This window comes from Gekko japonicus, unplaced genomic scaffold, assembly GCF_001447785.1.
Source record: "Gekko japonicus isolate JY-2015 unplaced genomic scaffold, Gekko_japonicus_V1.1 scaffold1099, whole genome shotgun sequence".
Classification (NCBI taxonomy): domain Eukaryota; kingdom Metazoa; phylum Chordata; class Lepidosauria; order Squamata; family Gekkonidae; genus Gekko; species Gekko japonicus.
In genome coordinates, this window is record NW_015174874.1 from 140,135 (window position 1) to 156,562 (window position 16,428).

Sequence of the window (16,428 nt, forward strand, 5' to 3'; positions counted from 1 at the left end):
TTTCCCTCCTTCTTCCCTTCTCTCTTTCTTTCCAGCCTTCTTCTCTTCTCTTTTTCCTTCTTTCCCTGTTTCCCTCCTTCTTCCCTTATCTCTCTTTCTTTCCCTCTTTCCTTCCTTCATTCCATCTCTCTACTCTCTCTCTCTCTTTCCTTCCCTCTTTCCTCCTTCTGTGGCCCAACTCTAGTGAGAAGGGGTTTAAACTTCAAACCCCTTCGTTCCCCCCCCCCAGGCCAGCTGGGGAAGGGAAGGGGAGGCTTTTGAAGATGCCTCCCCCACTTTTGCTTCCCCTTCTGACATCACTTCTGGTGATGTCAGGGGGCGTGGCATATGCTAATAGCCTAGTAGCTCATTAGCATACCATATGCTAATGAGCTCCTGCAGCTCTTTTTCTACGAAAAGACCCCTGCTTACCACTCTTGAGGCTTTTGACTTCGTGAGGGCCAAGATAAATAAACTCTGTGCCCAGTACCTTGGTGACAGTGTTCATTGAAGTGATGAGGTGCATAAACAAATAGAGAGCAATAACAATGACATAAACATGGCAGCCATTATGAGGTTCATGGAGCGAGTGTGTATGCACCTAGAGTGCAGATTTTCTGAGAATGAATTGAAGGAATGGTGAGTTTTTGAGATGTCAGCCTTTGCTTCTACTACCAAATCCCATTAGGACTTTGGTCTGAAAGAGACAGCTGCTCTCTTTTCTAGATATTCTGCTTATTTCCCCCCCTTTCTGAGAGTAATGAGGAAACTGTTAAGAAGATAATAGACCAGGACTTCAGATTTATTGTAGCAGAGGAAATGTGGCTTAATGAGGTCCTCTGACGATGTGGTCAGTTTTGCTTTCCATGAGGAACCTCTGTGACATTGCAGTTCTTCTAGATATCTGTGCCACATTTCTTGCATCTGGTTCAGATTGCAAACATGGTTTCAGTATTATGAACATGATCAGAACAAAGACTTGCAACTGGCTGGAAGTGGTCCACTTAGAGATGTTAATGGGGATCAAGTCCTACCAAAATTCAGGGCTACAGATAGATCCTGACAAAGTGTACTCCCTGTGGGCATCAGCAAGGGACCACGGTCAGAAATTGGATAATTAGTATTAGTCTTGCCTACTGAAGATATACTTGTCTTATATTGCTTCCAACATTTTTCAGAAGCACACTGTCATTAGAAGAGTTTTTGTGGGTTCCAAGTGTCCACATAACAAAAGAAACTGTTCTGTTATGGCTCTGCATTTCACAGAGGGACAGTTCTGTTTTATTTGCCCCAGTTGAATCATGAAAACTTTATCAAGATCCCAATAGGAGTCACACAGTGGATGGGAAATTGGGAGACTGTTCCTTTGTAAAAGGAGTAGGTTAGTAGTAATCCACTAATACATTTCAGTCAAGGGAATCATCCCACCAAATCTCCGTAATGCCTACTAAATCATATCTCTCTCTCTCTCTCTCTCTCTCTCTCTCTCTCTCTCTCTCTCTCTCTCTCTGCATTAGAAGCTTAAGCTCTTCCTTCTTATTGCCTAAGCTTTGGCATTGGTACATAGACACCTGAAGCCCTGCACTTTCGGCTCCGTTTAACTTGGTCTTCCCAGGTGGACCTCTTCTTTTTGCTGTCCTACATTGAAATCTCTATGTTGGCCATCTCCTTCCCCTCGTGGTATCACTTTAAAGCCCTCCTGATGATTCCCAGGTTCCTGCCAAACACATTCTTTCCTGACCTTAATAGGTGAAGTCCATCACATGCTAGTTGGCCATCTTCCAGAAAACGTAGCCTGTGGTCCCAGAATCCAAATTGCTCCTATCGGCACCACCAGTGCAGCCAGTGGTTCACCTCAATTATCTTCTGTTCCTGTCTCATTCCTCTTCCTCTTACAGGAAGGATCGAAGAGAATATCACCTGTGCCCCCCCATTCCCTTCAGCTTTCTCCCGAGAGCTTCACAGTCAGCCCTAATGCTTGTGATGGTGTTCACAGCTGTGTTGTTTTCCTAAATGGCAGGAACAAGAAAGGGAAAAAAACTAAACCTAACAAAGAACTCCAAAACCAAACAAAGGTTAGTGGAAAGGAGGGCCAATATAAAAACTATTTATAAAAAGAGGTACATGTATTTATTGATAATATCAAATTAAAACATATAAAGGGGCCCAATTACAACCAATATACATAAACCATAATCATAACCAGTGCTTTTTACTTGTGAACATTGTGGCAACACAATCTAAGAAGGTTATTTGTGGACCATAGGTTGATTTTATAACTACTGGGCTAGTGATTGCACTAAAAAGGTTGTATGCGCATATTTACCCTGTGCCTGGTTATTTTTCTTCTGAACAATTTTCTTTATGGTCCTGATTGAATTTGTATTTTGTATATATTTTTGATTGTGTTTTTATGAATGTAACTATTTACCATCTAGCCACATTTGTATGACCTCTGAGGAAGGCCGATTCGGCCGAAACGCGTCAGGTCATTTTTTTAGCCCTGGTTATGATTATGGTTTATGTATATTGGTTGTAATTGGGCCCCTTTATATGTTTTAATTTGATATTATCAATAAATACATGTACCTCTTTTTATAAATAGTTTTTATATTGGCCCTCCTTTCCACTAACATTTGTTTGGTTTTGGTTTTCCTAAATGGACCATCACAAATGGGTAATGATCTGTAGGTTTGATCAGTTTTTGTATCAGGTCTGCAATTAATTTTTGACCCGACAAGCAATATAGCTCTCGGGCTTAGGAGGTCAGGCCTGGACACATGACTTTCCATACCCCTCAGCAGACAGTCACCAGTGACCAACACTTTCCTTTTCCTTCCAGTGCCATTTCTTTGTATCCTCATGCTCTCCTCACTCTGTCTTTCTTGTCCTTGCAGTTCTTCCTTTTCCAGGGTTTCTGTCTCAGCCACTGCTGCAACAGCCTGGAATCAGTTCCTGAGTTCCAACAGCACTGAATGCTTTCGAGTTTGTGCTGTAGTGCTCAGAGGAGGTTCATTAGGGAATTCATCCAGTCCTTTTGATTGGTCTCCACATGCTTATGCAGGGCCTCATGCTTTGGTTAATGAAATCCTCCCCTTCCTTGATCTCATGAAGGGTAGTAATCCTTTCCTCCAGGCTCTGAACCTTCTCTTCTAAGAGGACTATCAGTTTGCACTTTTGACAAGTGAAGTCCATCTTGTCCTCAGGGAGGAAAACAAACATGGCACATTCCCTGCAGGTGACTGGAAACGGGCCTTGAGCAGTCATCGTCACCTTCCGAGTGAATTCCTTCACCTTAGAATTTCCTTTGTGTGTTAATGTAACCTGGAACTTATAGGCCTGACCTAATGTCTAGTGAAGCCCGAAGCAGTAACACACATAGGAATGTAAAAACTTCTTAGCTTCATGCAGGGTCCCCAGGCCTGATCCCCACACTAAGAGCCACAGGCCAAGAGCCCTTTGGCTCGTGCCATAGGCTCACATCTCTAATGAGGAGGAGCCTTAGAGTTCAAAGGCACACAGCTCCAACCTCACAATAGCAATCAACCCCAGTCAAACAGACCCTCCTCAATCAGCAACAAACCAGACAAAGGAACCAAACAGAAACTCCCAGGGTTGCAATCTTTAAACATTCAATTTCTCATTTTATGATTTTGAGCTAACTTTGATTCATATTTGTCAAGTTCCATGTTCCTGTTATATGCATCAAACAGCTTTGGACTTTCCTTTTGCATCCATTCACGTCAGCAGCTGAGTGTCCTTTTGGCTTTAGTCCAGTTGCACCATTAAGAATAGCACTCGTCACAGCTGTCCTCAGCTTTTCCCCAGTAGCTCATTGAGTGCTCTCTGACCTGGAGGTTCCATCTTCCCGCACTATATCTTTTTTTCATTTTGGATTGTCTCATCATAGTGTTTCCGAGGTAAGAGTTGGTCAGAAGTGGTTTACCATTGCCTTCTTCTGTACAGTACTTACCAGGGTTAGCTGTACCGTCACTGCCATCTTCTATGAAAGATCTTCTGCCAGTGTCACCTTCTACTACTGCTGCTGCCTGGTAACTACCCTCCGAGGATTCCTCTGTCCCCATCACTATTGGAACTATCAGTTCTCTTCTGCTGATGTGGCCATTGATCCCTGAAGGAGGTGGACACATCTTAGTCTGGTGTCTCAGCTGTGACCATTCTGCCTCGAGTGATTCTTCCTGGGGTTTAGTCCCCTTATGGCATTGCTCTTAGCTTCGCTGACACACACAAATCCCCTCACCATGTTAAGGTGTGCATTCAAGAGGAGGATTGGGTATAATACAAGTTATAAATGTTTTAGAAATAAATTGTCTGCATACTGTCTAGAAGGCAGATCGTATTCTTGTTTGAGCTGGGAGTCCAAAATTACGAATCTTACTATATTATTAATTTCAAGTTGTGAGACAACAGCTCAACCCCTAGTTGACTGGTGAATCCTGGGGGGACAGGATGGCCATAGGGGCTGTGCTTGAGACAGCTGTGGTGGCCTGACATCACTGGGAATAGGACTGTGGGTGACCACAGCAGTCACTTCCCAGAGGTTCTTGACCAGTGCAGTGAGAGAGGAATGAGGCTTGAACCAGCACGAACTGAGTAGTGTGGGCTGGCCCTGCCAGAACAGCTGCAAGCTTTATACTCCTATGGGTGGTGGGGGTGGGAGCCTTTGTGAGAAGGGGAGGGAAACCACTGGGTTTGGGCGGGGCAAGCATGACTGGGAAGGAAGTGCACAAACCTGTTTCCTAGTGCAAGGGACACTGCACAGGAGAGGAGGAGGAAGAGGGCATACCACTCCAAATGAGGTTTTGGGAAGGAGGGCATCCACACCGTAGGTCATCCTGGAGACAATGGGGGTACAACAGCTTCACTTCTCCCCCCGCCCCTGCTTCTGGCCATGGAGCAACCCAGGGTGATGACCAGCAGTGACTTGGGTGACCCATCCTGCGACATTACATTTTCCATCTTACTCTCCAAGAAGCTCAAGGCAGAGTATACAGAGTTTGGGCCCCTCCCCCCTTTACACCTACTACCACCTCGTGAGGTAGTTTATTTATTTATTTATTATATTTATACCCCGTCCTCCCCAAAGGGCTCAGGGCGGCTTACAGAGGCAAGGCAGACCTCGCCATAATAAAACATAATATATATAATAGATTAAAACATAATACATCTTAAAATCCTAATTTAAAACAAGGTGCTCAGTGACTTCCATAGTCCAGAGATGACGGATCGCCGGTCCAGAGTTCCAAGTAGACGGCTTAGGGCTTCTTCCATTCAGATGTTTCCTCAGGGCCTCAACTAACCCATGGCGGTGGTGGTATAGTAGGGGCGGTGGCTCCTACTCAAAAGCCTGGCGGAAGAGCTCCGTCTTGCAGGCCCTGCGGAACTGCACAAGATCCCGCAGGGCTCGGATCTCCCCTGGGAGCTCATTCCACCAAGTAGGAGCCGCCACCAAGAAAGCCCTGGTCCTAGTAGCGGCTAGCTTGATGTCCTTGGGGCCCGGGATGGCTAACAAGTTTTGGGCCCCTGACCGTAGTGCTCTTGGGGGTTCTGTGCTAAATTCCTGAATTCTGGAATTCAAATCAGTTTGTGCCAACTCACATTCTTCACATTTTGTTTTTATTCATTTAGAACGTTTATGTACCATCTTTTCATAAAATGATGAAAGGCAAGTGGCATTTTGAAACAACTGAATACAAAATTTGGTCACTTAGGCGATAGGGTGGATCCAGCCAGCTTTTCTGCTTAATCTTGCCCAGTATCCCTCCTTACTTCAGTCCCTGTCCCACTTGGCTTTTGTCCAAGAAGGCCCCATGATCTCCCGTGTAGCCTTTTTGGGTGGGAAAAGGGGATTCGGTTTTATGTTTGTTTTTTAAACAGAATATCTGGTTGGAACCATCCAGAGAAGGGGATAGGGACACAGGATAATTCAATAAAGCTTGGAAACACAAAAGTGCTTCTGCTTATGGGGATCTGCGGGATCTTTGTCGAATTTGTGAAAAATACCTTTTGGATTTATGTGGCCTCTAGATCTACTGTTTCACTCAACAAGCTTTGTCAGTTCATTCAACGCATTTGACTGCTGTTCAGTCAAATTCAGTTCTAACTGTATTGAAGATTTATTTTTTTAACTGTTATTTGGCAGAGTGTGTTGCTCTACCAAATTGTGCTTAAAATTAAGTAAAGGAACAGCAAAAAAAATAGACCTAGAGTGATGATAATGTAGAGGAAATTAGTTATAGGCAAGGTTCCATGGTTAATTTACATTAAAATCTGGACAGATTCTCTTATTTAAAAATCTTTGTTGTTGTTGTTACTGGTCGCACCTTTTTTGATAAGTTTTTTTGTGCGTTTGAAAAGCTCAGGTAGCACCAGCTTGCTTTAATTTGCACACCGCTCTGTGCTTTACCCCCTCCTCCCGCAATCCTCTTTGGGCAACATATTGCTTTTCAGTGACATACTTGCCTCACTGCTGTAGTGACTTCTGCTTCCAGGGGAAAAAATCGTCTCCATTTTTGTGTCGTCCGTCCCCCCCCCCCCGCTTCCATCCATAGATCCCAGTACCATTGAAACCAACGAGGAGATTGAGATTGCCTACCCCATCACCTGTGGAGAGAGCAAAGCCATCCTGCTGTGGAAGAAGTTTGTTTGCCCAGGCATCAATGTCAAGTGTGTCAAGGTAACAGCATGGCATAGTGACCTTTTGCCAGGGTGGATTGGTTTCTAGCTGGTGTCTACTTTTTGGTGTTGTTTTATTTTCTCTGTTTCACTGTAATTTCCACAGTATGGCTTTAGTTGGCGTGTGAAGGAACAAAATGGTGCAGAGGGAAAAGAATCTTTAATAATTGTACAACCCCTATGTGTTTCTGTGCAGCTTCGTCAGGGAGGGTCTACTGAAATATAAAATATAAGAATATATTTGATACATCATGTTTAAAAAGTTAATACAATACAGGACATTTTCACAGAGCATATACAGAATGCAATTCGTAATTAGTTGTTAATATTTGGACAATTGAACCAGCATTGACATATACTGCGTATTACATAATTACAAAGGAATTTCCATTTAAATTGTTTGTTAAACAGGCATTAAAGAACCATACTGACCTTTCAAATTCTTTTTAGTTCTGTTACCATACAGACACTTAAACAGGGTGAGCTGTCTAGCCTTGCCCTGGCTCTTTATCTACATGAGCATCTGCAAGCCGATATTCTCATTTAACCCATTAGGGTGTAGAGTTTTCAGTTTCAAAATCCATTCAGCTTCTTTCCTCAACAGAATTCTATCATCCTGTCTGTTAGGTTTGAATATAACCCAAAACAAGAAGTCTGTGAGTCTGTGATTGTGCTCTAAGAAATGTTCCACCAGAGGAGCACCAATTCTTCTATGAGATATATTGCTTTTGTGTTCAGAGAGTTTTAATTTAAGAGGCCTACTTGTCTTGTCAATATAAATTTTTCCACATCCACATGATATTGCATAGACCACATGATGACTATTACATGTGAATTCTTTAAGATAATATTGTTTATTGTCAGCAGGCCCCCTTTTCATGTATCTGGAGTGTGCAAACCTCTTCTTAGTAGAGCCCCTTCAGGAGGCAAGGATGAAATTTCTGTCTGCAATATGTTTAAGAGCCATGGGAAGTTTGATTTGCCTTTTGGTTTCTTATACTGGGCGATTGGCTGGCATTTTGAAGCTTGATCAGGGAGACAGTGGTAGGCTGGTGGCAAAAGGAACATCCCTCCAAACATTCCCTACTCATTTCCCCCAGGAAAATTGTGCCTGTGGATTCTAGAATCTGGGCCTTTCAAAAGTGTGGTTGTTGGGCATCTGTGCAAGGATCTTCTTGGTTGGTGGCTGCCCTCAGATCCCCTCAGTAAGGACCCAAAGTTGCTTACAACTCCTTTGTTTTATCCTCACAACAACTCTGTGAGGTAGGTTAGGTTGAAAGCAAATGACTGGCTCAGGGGATTCAAACATGGCTGTCCCAGATCCTGCTCTGATACTTTAACTCCTACAGAACACTCGCTGGGGCAAGTGATGGGGTGGAATAGGGCTTATTGCTTCTCAGCAAGCCATCTACCTGAGACTATGAAAGGCAGGAAGCTCTCTAGAGCGTTATGATCTGGCAGACTTAGTAGTTTCCCACTGGGTTTTCCCCAGAAGTGACATCATGCTGTTGCTTGCCAGTGTCCCCCATGTCCCTCCTTTCAGACAGCTGTCTGGCAACTCTGCAGTCCGGCCTTGGGAGCTGATGTTTGAGATTTTTTTGCCTAGGATGCTTGAGGACCACATTGGTTGCCCTTTCTCTGTGTGGGCACTGTGAATGAAGTCACAAAGTTCATGTTGAGAACTGGCCGTGTGACTGATGGGAGCCATCTCGATATTACGCTTCTTTGTTCATTTCATTTCATTTCAGATGTCAGTTTGAAGCCATACTGTTCAGGCAAGCTTTTTTCTGGACTTTGTTTTCATTGTGTTGTGGGTTTTAATATCAAGTGCCCAGTTTTTGTTTTTTAAAAAACGTTTTCATTGTAAGCCACTTGAGCAACAAGGAGAAGCAGTGTAGAAATGCAGTACCAAAATAAAGCTGCTGACACAGATACGGGTGTGGTAGATGACGTGGAACGTCTTCTGTTTTTTTCTGAGGTGCTCCCTGCTATCTGTTTCTTAGTTCAACGACCAGCTGATCAGCCCAAAGCACTTTGTTCACCTGGCTGGCAAATCGACCCTGAAGGACTGGAAAAGAGCCATTCGCCTGGGAGGAATCATGCTGAGGTAAGGGCCTTCCACCACTGTAACAATCTCCTGTCAATTAGTGGCAGATATTTATGCAGGATTTTTTATTAACTGCCCCAAAACTTTCATCTCTTATCAGTGAAAATGGGAGGATTCAGCATAGCATGTTCTGAGATACAGATCTTCATGACAAGATTTTATACTCCGTCAGTCAAATAGGTGTGAATTGGGATGTTAAAGCCACCTGGAAGCAAAGCAAGCCTGCAGGAGCTTTGTCCCTAAGTTGAAGGGCCATCCCATCCCTGCAGTTGAGTAGCCCCTTAAAGGAGAACATGAGATGGAGCCCGGGGGTCAGAAATATGCACTCACAGATGTTTCTTTTCAATTAACAGACTACTATGCAAACACTCAAGCAAATTTGTTTGCCTTGTTTCATTGCGGAAGATTTTTATGCTACCTTTTCTAAGTGATGTGCAGTATAAAATGGCCTCCAGTCATTGAATATCCTAAAAGTGAAAAATCAAATACACAGGAAAAATACAATCTGTTGATAAATAAATGGCAGAGCAAAGGACAGCCATCTCCATTTCCAAAAGCACACTGCATAAAATGGAAGTTTTTGCCTGCTTCCTGAGAGATGACAGAGTTTATATTCACTCTGTCTCACCCTTTCCATTCTGCAGAATATTTCAGGTCATTGGTTTTTTTGTCTGTGTATTCCTCATGCTAAACTGAAAAGAATGGCTTGTACCAATGTAGTCAGGTTTAGGGATTGTTCCAATGGTAATTTCCCTCCAGCAGAAGGATTGTATTGGGAGGTGCCCGTCTGAAAGCAGAAGGCTTCCTTTGGATCCATCAAAACTCCTGCCTGGCCATAGGCTGGGACTGGAACCTCTGGCATTAGGTTTTGAAGCATTTTGACATTGAGTTTCCAGCAAAAAAAAAAAAAAAGTCGGCATTTTCCAGCTTTGGGTATATCAGACCCGAAAAATATCGGTAAATGCCAAATTTCCCCAGTCCAGTACCGATAAAGTATTGGGATTGGGGAAATATTCAGTATTACCGAATATATTTGGGTCTGAATGGCAAACTGTTTGGCTGTAAGGTATCTCCAGCATGCCATCTTATGTACCCAGTGTATCAGCACTAGCATTTTATGAGTCTATGTTTTTACTGTATTTGGAATTTTAAATTGATTTTATGTGAATTGAATGGTCATTTACAGACCAACTATGTAAGCCGCCCTGAGCCTGCTTGCGGGGAGGGCGGGGTATAAATTGAATTAATAAAATAAATAATAAAAATAAAATACCCAACCAGGGGGAAGGGAGGCATGTTTTTCTCTGGACAGGCCAGGGGGGTGAAACTGACCAGGGAAAGCCTCCCCCTCTCTGCCTTCCCTGACCTAGGATAGCTGGAGAACGGCAGGCGGGGAGCCCAAGCATGTTTCCATGCCTACCCATGGCTTCCTCAGCCGGCCCGCCACGGCAGGTCGGCTGAGGAAGCGAAGGGCAGTCATGGAAACATGCCTCCTTCCCTCCCTGAGCCTCTCTGCTGCTGCAGAGAAACTCGGGGAGGGAAGGTAAAGTCAGAGGAAGCACATTTAAATGCCTTTCTTCCCCTCCCCGCAGCCTGGAGGAGGGTAGGCAGGGGAGCCCAGGCATGTTTACATGTCTGCCCTTGGCTTCCCCAGCGGGCCCGCCGCGGAGATCTGGGAGGGAAAGAAAGGCATTTAAACATGCCTCCTCTGACTTTCCCTTCCCTCCCTGAGGTTTTCCGCAGCAGTGGGGAGACTCAGGGAGAGGGAATGAAAGGCATTTAAACACGGCTGGGCTTTCTGCCTGTGCTTCTTCAGCTACCCCGGGGGCTGCTAGAGAAGGGAAGGCAGAGAGAGGAGGCTTTCCCTGGTCAGTTTCACTCCCGCAGCTGACTGGAGGGGAGTGAAATTGAGTTAAATTGACTAGGGAAGCCACAGGGGGAGGCAGGTTGGTGCTGGGCTACTCAAAAGCCAAAAAAGCCGAATAAATTCAGGAAACGCTATTCGGTAACCAAAAAGTTTCCTGAATTTGCATTTGGCTGAGGAATACCAAATAAATTCCAACATCCTTAGCTGGAAGGGCATCTACATTCTAAATAAAACCTGAGTTTCTTCTCTAAGAAAAAGGTTGAGAGAAGGAGCCACGTGGGCTTCCAAAAGTGCATGTTTATTACGTTTGCATTTATATGTTTAAAATATTTTTGTACCTACCTTTCTCCCAAGCATCTCAGGACTCCCAAGATGGGCGACAACCGTATTAAAACAATTGGATAAAACAATAACTATTAGAACAAAAGATATACAAATGCATTAAAACTATATTAAAAATCGTACCTCCCTTCCATTTTGAAAGCAGTGTGCATAAGCATACCAGAGGTTTCTCTTCTAAGCACTCTCCCCTGATCATGACAGGCTTAGCTTAGCAAGCCATATCTTTTGACCAGCTACAGCAGAAAAGGCCTTGCTGTTTGAGGAAGCCTCCACCCAAGACTGTATTTTCAGGAACGCCTCAGGAATAGACCGAAGAGAAGCCTAGCCTCTTGCTTGCACACCTTGCTTGTTTTTAGAAATATTCCTATAGTGTAATTATGTTCCTCAGGCAAATTATTTATTTATTTTATTCAATTTATACCCCGCCCTCCCCACAATGCGTGCTCAGGGCGGCTTACATAGGGGCATACGCCAATATAAAAACATATTTAAAACCAGGGGTCTTGTTGTAGAAAAAGAGCTGCCGGAGCTCATTAGCATAACTCATTAGCATAACTTATTTGCATATGCCACGCCCCCTGACATCACCGGAAGTGACAGAAGGCCACACCCCCTGACATCACCGGAAGTGTGTCAGAAGGCCCGGCTACTTACCCTCCTGCTTCATCCTCATTCCCAAACGGAATGAGGATCGAAGCAGAGGGCGGGGTAAAGAAGGGGGCGGGGCTTCACCACGTGACCGCCCCGCCCCCTAGAGGTTCTCTTCCGGAGCTCCGTACCTGAGAGCTCCCCCCCGACTAGAGCCCTGTTTAAAACCATTTAAAATCCATACAATACAAAAACATTATTAACAAGTTATTAACTAACTAACTAAAGTGCTCTCGATGTTCAAGGTGATTTTTCACAGATGGCGTATTTCAACTGTTCAGCATCATCTGCTCCGGGAAGCGCTGATGTTCCCTCATCCAGGGCCAGGTTAAGATGGAGCAATAGTGATGGTAGTGGTGGCTCCTACTCATATGCCTGGTGGAAGAGCTCCGTCTTACAGGCCCTGCGGAACTGTACAAGGTCCCGCAGGGCTCGGATCTCCTCCGGGAGCTCATTCCACCAGGTAGGAGCCGCCACCGAGAAAGCCCTGGCCCTGGTAGCGGCCAGCCTGGCCTCTTTGGGGCCTGGCATTGCCAGGAGATGTTGCGTCCCGTTGTTGCCAAACTGAGTTTAATCCCACCTTATGTCTCCTCTCCACTTCTCTGTGCACAGAAAGATGATGGATTCTGGGCAAATTGACTTCTACCAGCATGACAAAGTTTGCACCAATACCTGCCGTAGCACCAAGTTTGACCTCCTGATCAGCAGCGCCAGAGCACCAGTGCCAGGGCAGCAAAGCTTGGTACAGACTCCCACCTCTGCTGACGGTAGGACACAGGTGAAAAGGTGTAGCATTCATTCCTGCCGTGTAGCATTGCTGTCCATAGTTTGCCCCCAAATTGTTGGTCTTTTGGAACTACATGGATTTGCCCCCTGATACTTAACCTCTCTGTGTTGTAAAGAACTCTGGAGTGTATTTTCATGTATATTCTTGGTTCATACTGTGTTCAGGCCTGGTGGATCTAGTTATCGCCTTGATCAAATTGAGAGTGCATCCCTAGAACACAACCAGTACCTACCTGCAACTCTGTGTGGTAGGGGAAGTTGATTCATGGTAGATGGGTTTCAGCACATGAAGGCGCCTTGGGTCTCTCAAGATCAGGATTGTCTATTCTGTCAGTCAGACCCTTGGGTCTATCAAGATCAGGATTGTCTAGTCTGTCAGTCAGACTCTTGGGTCTATCAAGATCAGGATTGTCTATTCTGATCAACAGTGGCTCTCCAGGGTCTCATACATGATACATTCAGTGGATTTGGATGTGGAAGGGGTATCCCCAGTAAGCAGGGTACGGAGGTGCGATATGCATTTTGAGCTGGTTTTTATACTACCTTTAGGGTTTTTTAAAAGTCAGACCAGCAGTTCCTCTAATCCAGCACCCCATTTCTATACAGCGACCAACCAGCTGCCCAGTTGGACTAACAGACAAGAGGACAAGGCCCTCCCCTAATACTGGTTCCAAACACTGGTATTTAGAGGCTGATGTGGAAGTTCTTTTTAGATATCAAGGCTAGTAGCCATTGATGGACCCGTCCTCCATGAGTCTCTCTAATCCACTAATATACAGGAAGCATCTGCACAGCTGGTGCTTGGGGTGTATGATGCAGGTAAATACTTTGTACCAGCCTCCTTGATGTTGGCCCTAACATTTAAATCAGTCCTCTGTTATCATTTGGGTAGAGCTAATCCATTTGTTTTCTTAGCTTGCTTCTTATGAAGCCTCTGACTGGCATAGAGAGGGAAAATCTGGTGAGACAGCTTTGGCCAGGAAGCCCTTTAATCTTTGTGCTGCTCCCCTAGGAAGCATTGCCCAGATTGCTGTGTCTGAGGAAAGCATGGAGGAAGGGATTGAATGGAACTCTGCTCTGACAGCTGCAGTCACCATGGCAACTGAGGAAGGGATCAAGAAGGACCCAGAGGAAATTTCAGGTAGGTCCCTGCCGTTTGCCTGTCTGCCTAAATTGCCTACCTGCCTGTTTTTGCTTACACCAGTAATTTTAAAATACTAGATTAAAATTTAAGATGGAAAACATTTTTTGCAGGGAGGAAAGCATCCAACTAAATCCTCAAGATTCTGAATTTGCACAGATAAATCCTTTGCACATCAGTATATTTTACAATCCTGAGTTTTCCTTCAGGTGTGCAGCCAAGAGCAGAATTTAGAAATCCCCATTTTAAAATCGAATAATTGAGTTGAAGCTGTAACATCCCCCACCCCAGCATCTGACAGGATGCTCTTGCTCCTCACTTGTGCAACCAGCCCTTTTCAGTTCTCTCTCCCCAGGTGTATAGAAGGTCCTCCTGGCCAGTCTGCATTCTGTAGAGGCCTGTCAGAATGCAGCAGCCAATTGTCAGGTGATTGCACATCGGAGGGATTTCTTATCTAACCTGACAGGATGTGGAATCTTCTGGCTGTGAAGGAATTAGGGTCTCCGAGCCCAACTGTCACTACAAACATGTCAGTCCTTCCCAAGATGAAAAGTTTTGTCCTGCTCTTATCTGTGACAGGAGCCAGTGTATCCATTCCAGTAACAGCGGCACTTTCCTCCAATGCAGCAAGTCTTCCAGTGATGCCAAAGGCACATTGTTGCATCAGTGGAAGCCTCCTTGTGCTGAAGAAAAGTTCTGGTGTTTGCAGAATGGATCAACAGGATCCGGCCTGTCTTTCATTTTTAAACATATATTCAACATTTCAGATTTGAAAACTTCAGACTGGAGTTTTGAATTGTAAGTGGATCTTCAGTGGTGGGAGTACAACCATGAATCATGGAAACAAAGTTTATGACAAATGTAGAACAGGGCAGTAGAGGAAGCAGGATTAGGAGAGTGTTAAAACTCATTCTCATGGTTGTAGATGAGAAGTTCAGCAAATGTACAGTCCGTTTGTTAACTGATTGATTTGCACAATCCATTTGCCATTTGTTAGAAGCGAATGAGCTGTAAGCTCATGGGAGATGGGAAAGCCCTTTGCCCCATCAGTCCCCAGTCCCTCACCTGGGTCTGTCTCTACTCCCCCTCTTCATCTGGCCTTCCTCCTCCTCCTCTGGACACCATGTTGAGTCTTGGCAGGCTACATGATGCTAATCCCTGCTCTGAACTGCTTGATTTTCTCTTTACCAGTTTATAGCTGCCTGCCTCACTGCTAAGGGCTTTCCTAAGGCAATTTGAGAACAATATATGCATTCCCCTTGGCAGGCTACATGATGCTAATCCCTGCTCTGAACTGCTTGATTTTCTCTTTACCAGTTTATAGCTGCCTGCCTCACTGCTAAGGGCTTTCCTAAGGCAATTTGAGAACAATATATACATCCCCCTTTTGATATATAAAAAAGGCAAAAACCGCAAAGATGTTCCAATCGCGTATCTAGAATATATAGTCCAAGCCAAAGAAGCTTTATGGAATATCATGCAGACCGTCAGTAGCTGGGAAATACTTCTTTTTTTATTGCAATAGCAAATTCCCTGCTCCTCTGATCAGCCTTCTGGATCAAATTGGATTGCTTTCAGAAGCCAGTTTCTAAGGATGCCTACCAAACAGCTTCTTGTTTTCTTGGAAGTCTGGCCAGTCTGGCTTGCAAGGAACTGGCATGACATTGTCTCTCTCTCTCTCTCTCTTCTTGTTCTAGAAGACACTTTGATGTTCTGGAAGGGAATTGCTGATGTGGGGTTGATGGAAGAAGTGGTCTGCAACATTCAGAAGGAGATAGAAGAGGTGCTGAAAGGTGTTCAGCAGAGACTTGGCCAGTCATCCCTTCCGGTTACTGGTGGGTAGGAGGTCAGCAACCTCCGCATTGATAGGAAGTTCTTTACCAATGGTATAGGTTCAGATGCCTTTTTGGTGACCTTGTGTGTGTGTGAAGAATGATAACTTTCTCTTCTAGCACTTTAAAAAACCATTATGGCCTTTTCCTTTCCTTTGTCCAATAAAAGCTCTATGGCTCAACAACTTGAGCAGTATAACAATCTGAAATTTCATTTGTAATCTCTATTCATTTCCCAAAAGACAAAGGGAATTAAAAAAAAATTGCAACACCCAAAGTTATATGAGGATTGTGATCTGAGAGTAGGAAGGGGACCACCCTGCTTGGATTAAAATTGTAAAAATTCACCAACCACAGTAAAATGAAATGACATTTTGGGATGGAATATAAAGGACATTCCAGTAGAATATGAGAAATTGCATTGTAGCTGCATAACTGGTGAAATCTAACTCAGTTCTCTGGCTCACGGTGAAAAGGAATGTGCGTCCCACCTCCTTGCCGTTTATAGAGAACAAAAGGCTACAGGAAGAGAGTTGTAAAACTCGAACCCTCACACGCCTCTGTGTGCCGGATGCTGTGGGATGTCTAACTAAAGACTTCAATTCCCAGGAACCACTGCTCTTAAAGATATATGACAGTTCTACTTAACTACAGTCTCAAACGCTGGCTGGGGGCAACACAGTATCTATTCTACCAAGGGAACAACTGCAAATTCTATCAGAGTAGGGAAGATGCAAAAAAGCCGCCTCTCATAAGCATTGCTGAATGGGTATTCATTCTAGCAAGAGTAAAGGCCCCAGGAGGGGTGGCCTTTTCTTAATTGTTTAGGGCTCAGTCTCCAAACTGTCATGTTGATATCTCCCTTCTCTCAGTGTAGTCAACTAAGACCTGGTCTACACATGCAGCAAAGTCTAGGTAAAGAAGGGGAAGAATGCTGAGATGTCAGAATGGACTGAACTGCTTCCAGTCGTAGCGGAGGGATTACTGGTTTTAAAATCCTCCTACATTAATAATTCCATGCTAGTAGAAA

General features: G+C 44.4%; 1 protein-coding gene across 2 annotated transcripts in view; it reads left to right on the forward strand.

Annotated features, from left to right (window-relative positions):
- GMEB1 (glucocorticoid modulatory element binding protein 1) overlaps positions 1 to 16,428 on the forward strand; it is a 31,991-nt gene that overhangs the window by 9,263 nt on the left and 6,300 nt on the right. For both annotated transcript variants that reach the window (XM_015424836.1, XM_015424835.1), the window contains exons 4-8: positions 6,552 to 6,676; positions 8,679 to 8,782; positions 12,252 to 12,406; positions 13,438 to 13,566; positions 15,264 to 15,401. In XM_015424836.1, the coding sequence (XP_015280322.1) occupies positions 6,552 to 6,676; positions 8,679 to 8,782; positions 12,252 to 12,406; positions 13,438 to 13,566; positions 15,264 to 15,401 (651 nt within the window). The remainder of the gene's footprint in view (positions 1 to 6,551; positions 6,677 to 8,678; positions 8,783 to 12,251; positions 12,407 to 13,437; positions 13,567 to 15,263; positions 15,402 to 16,428) is intronic.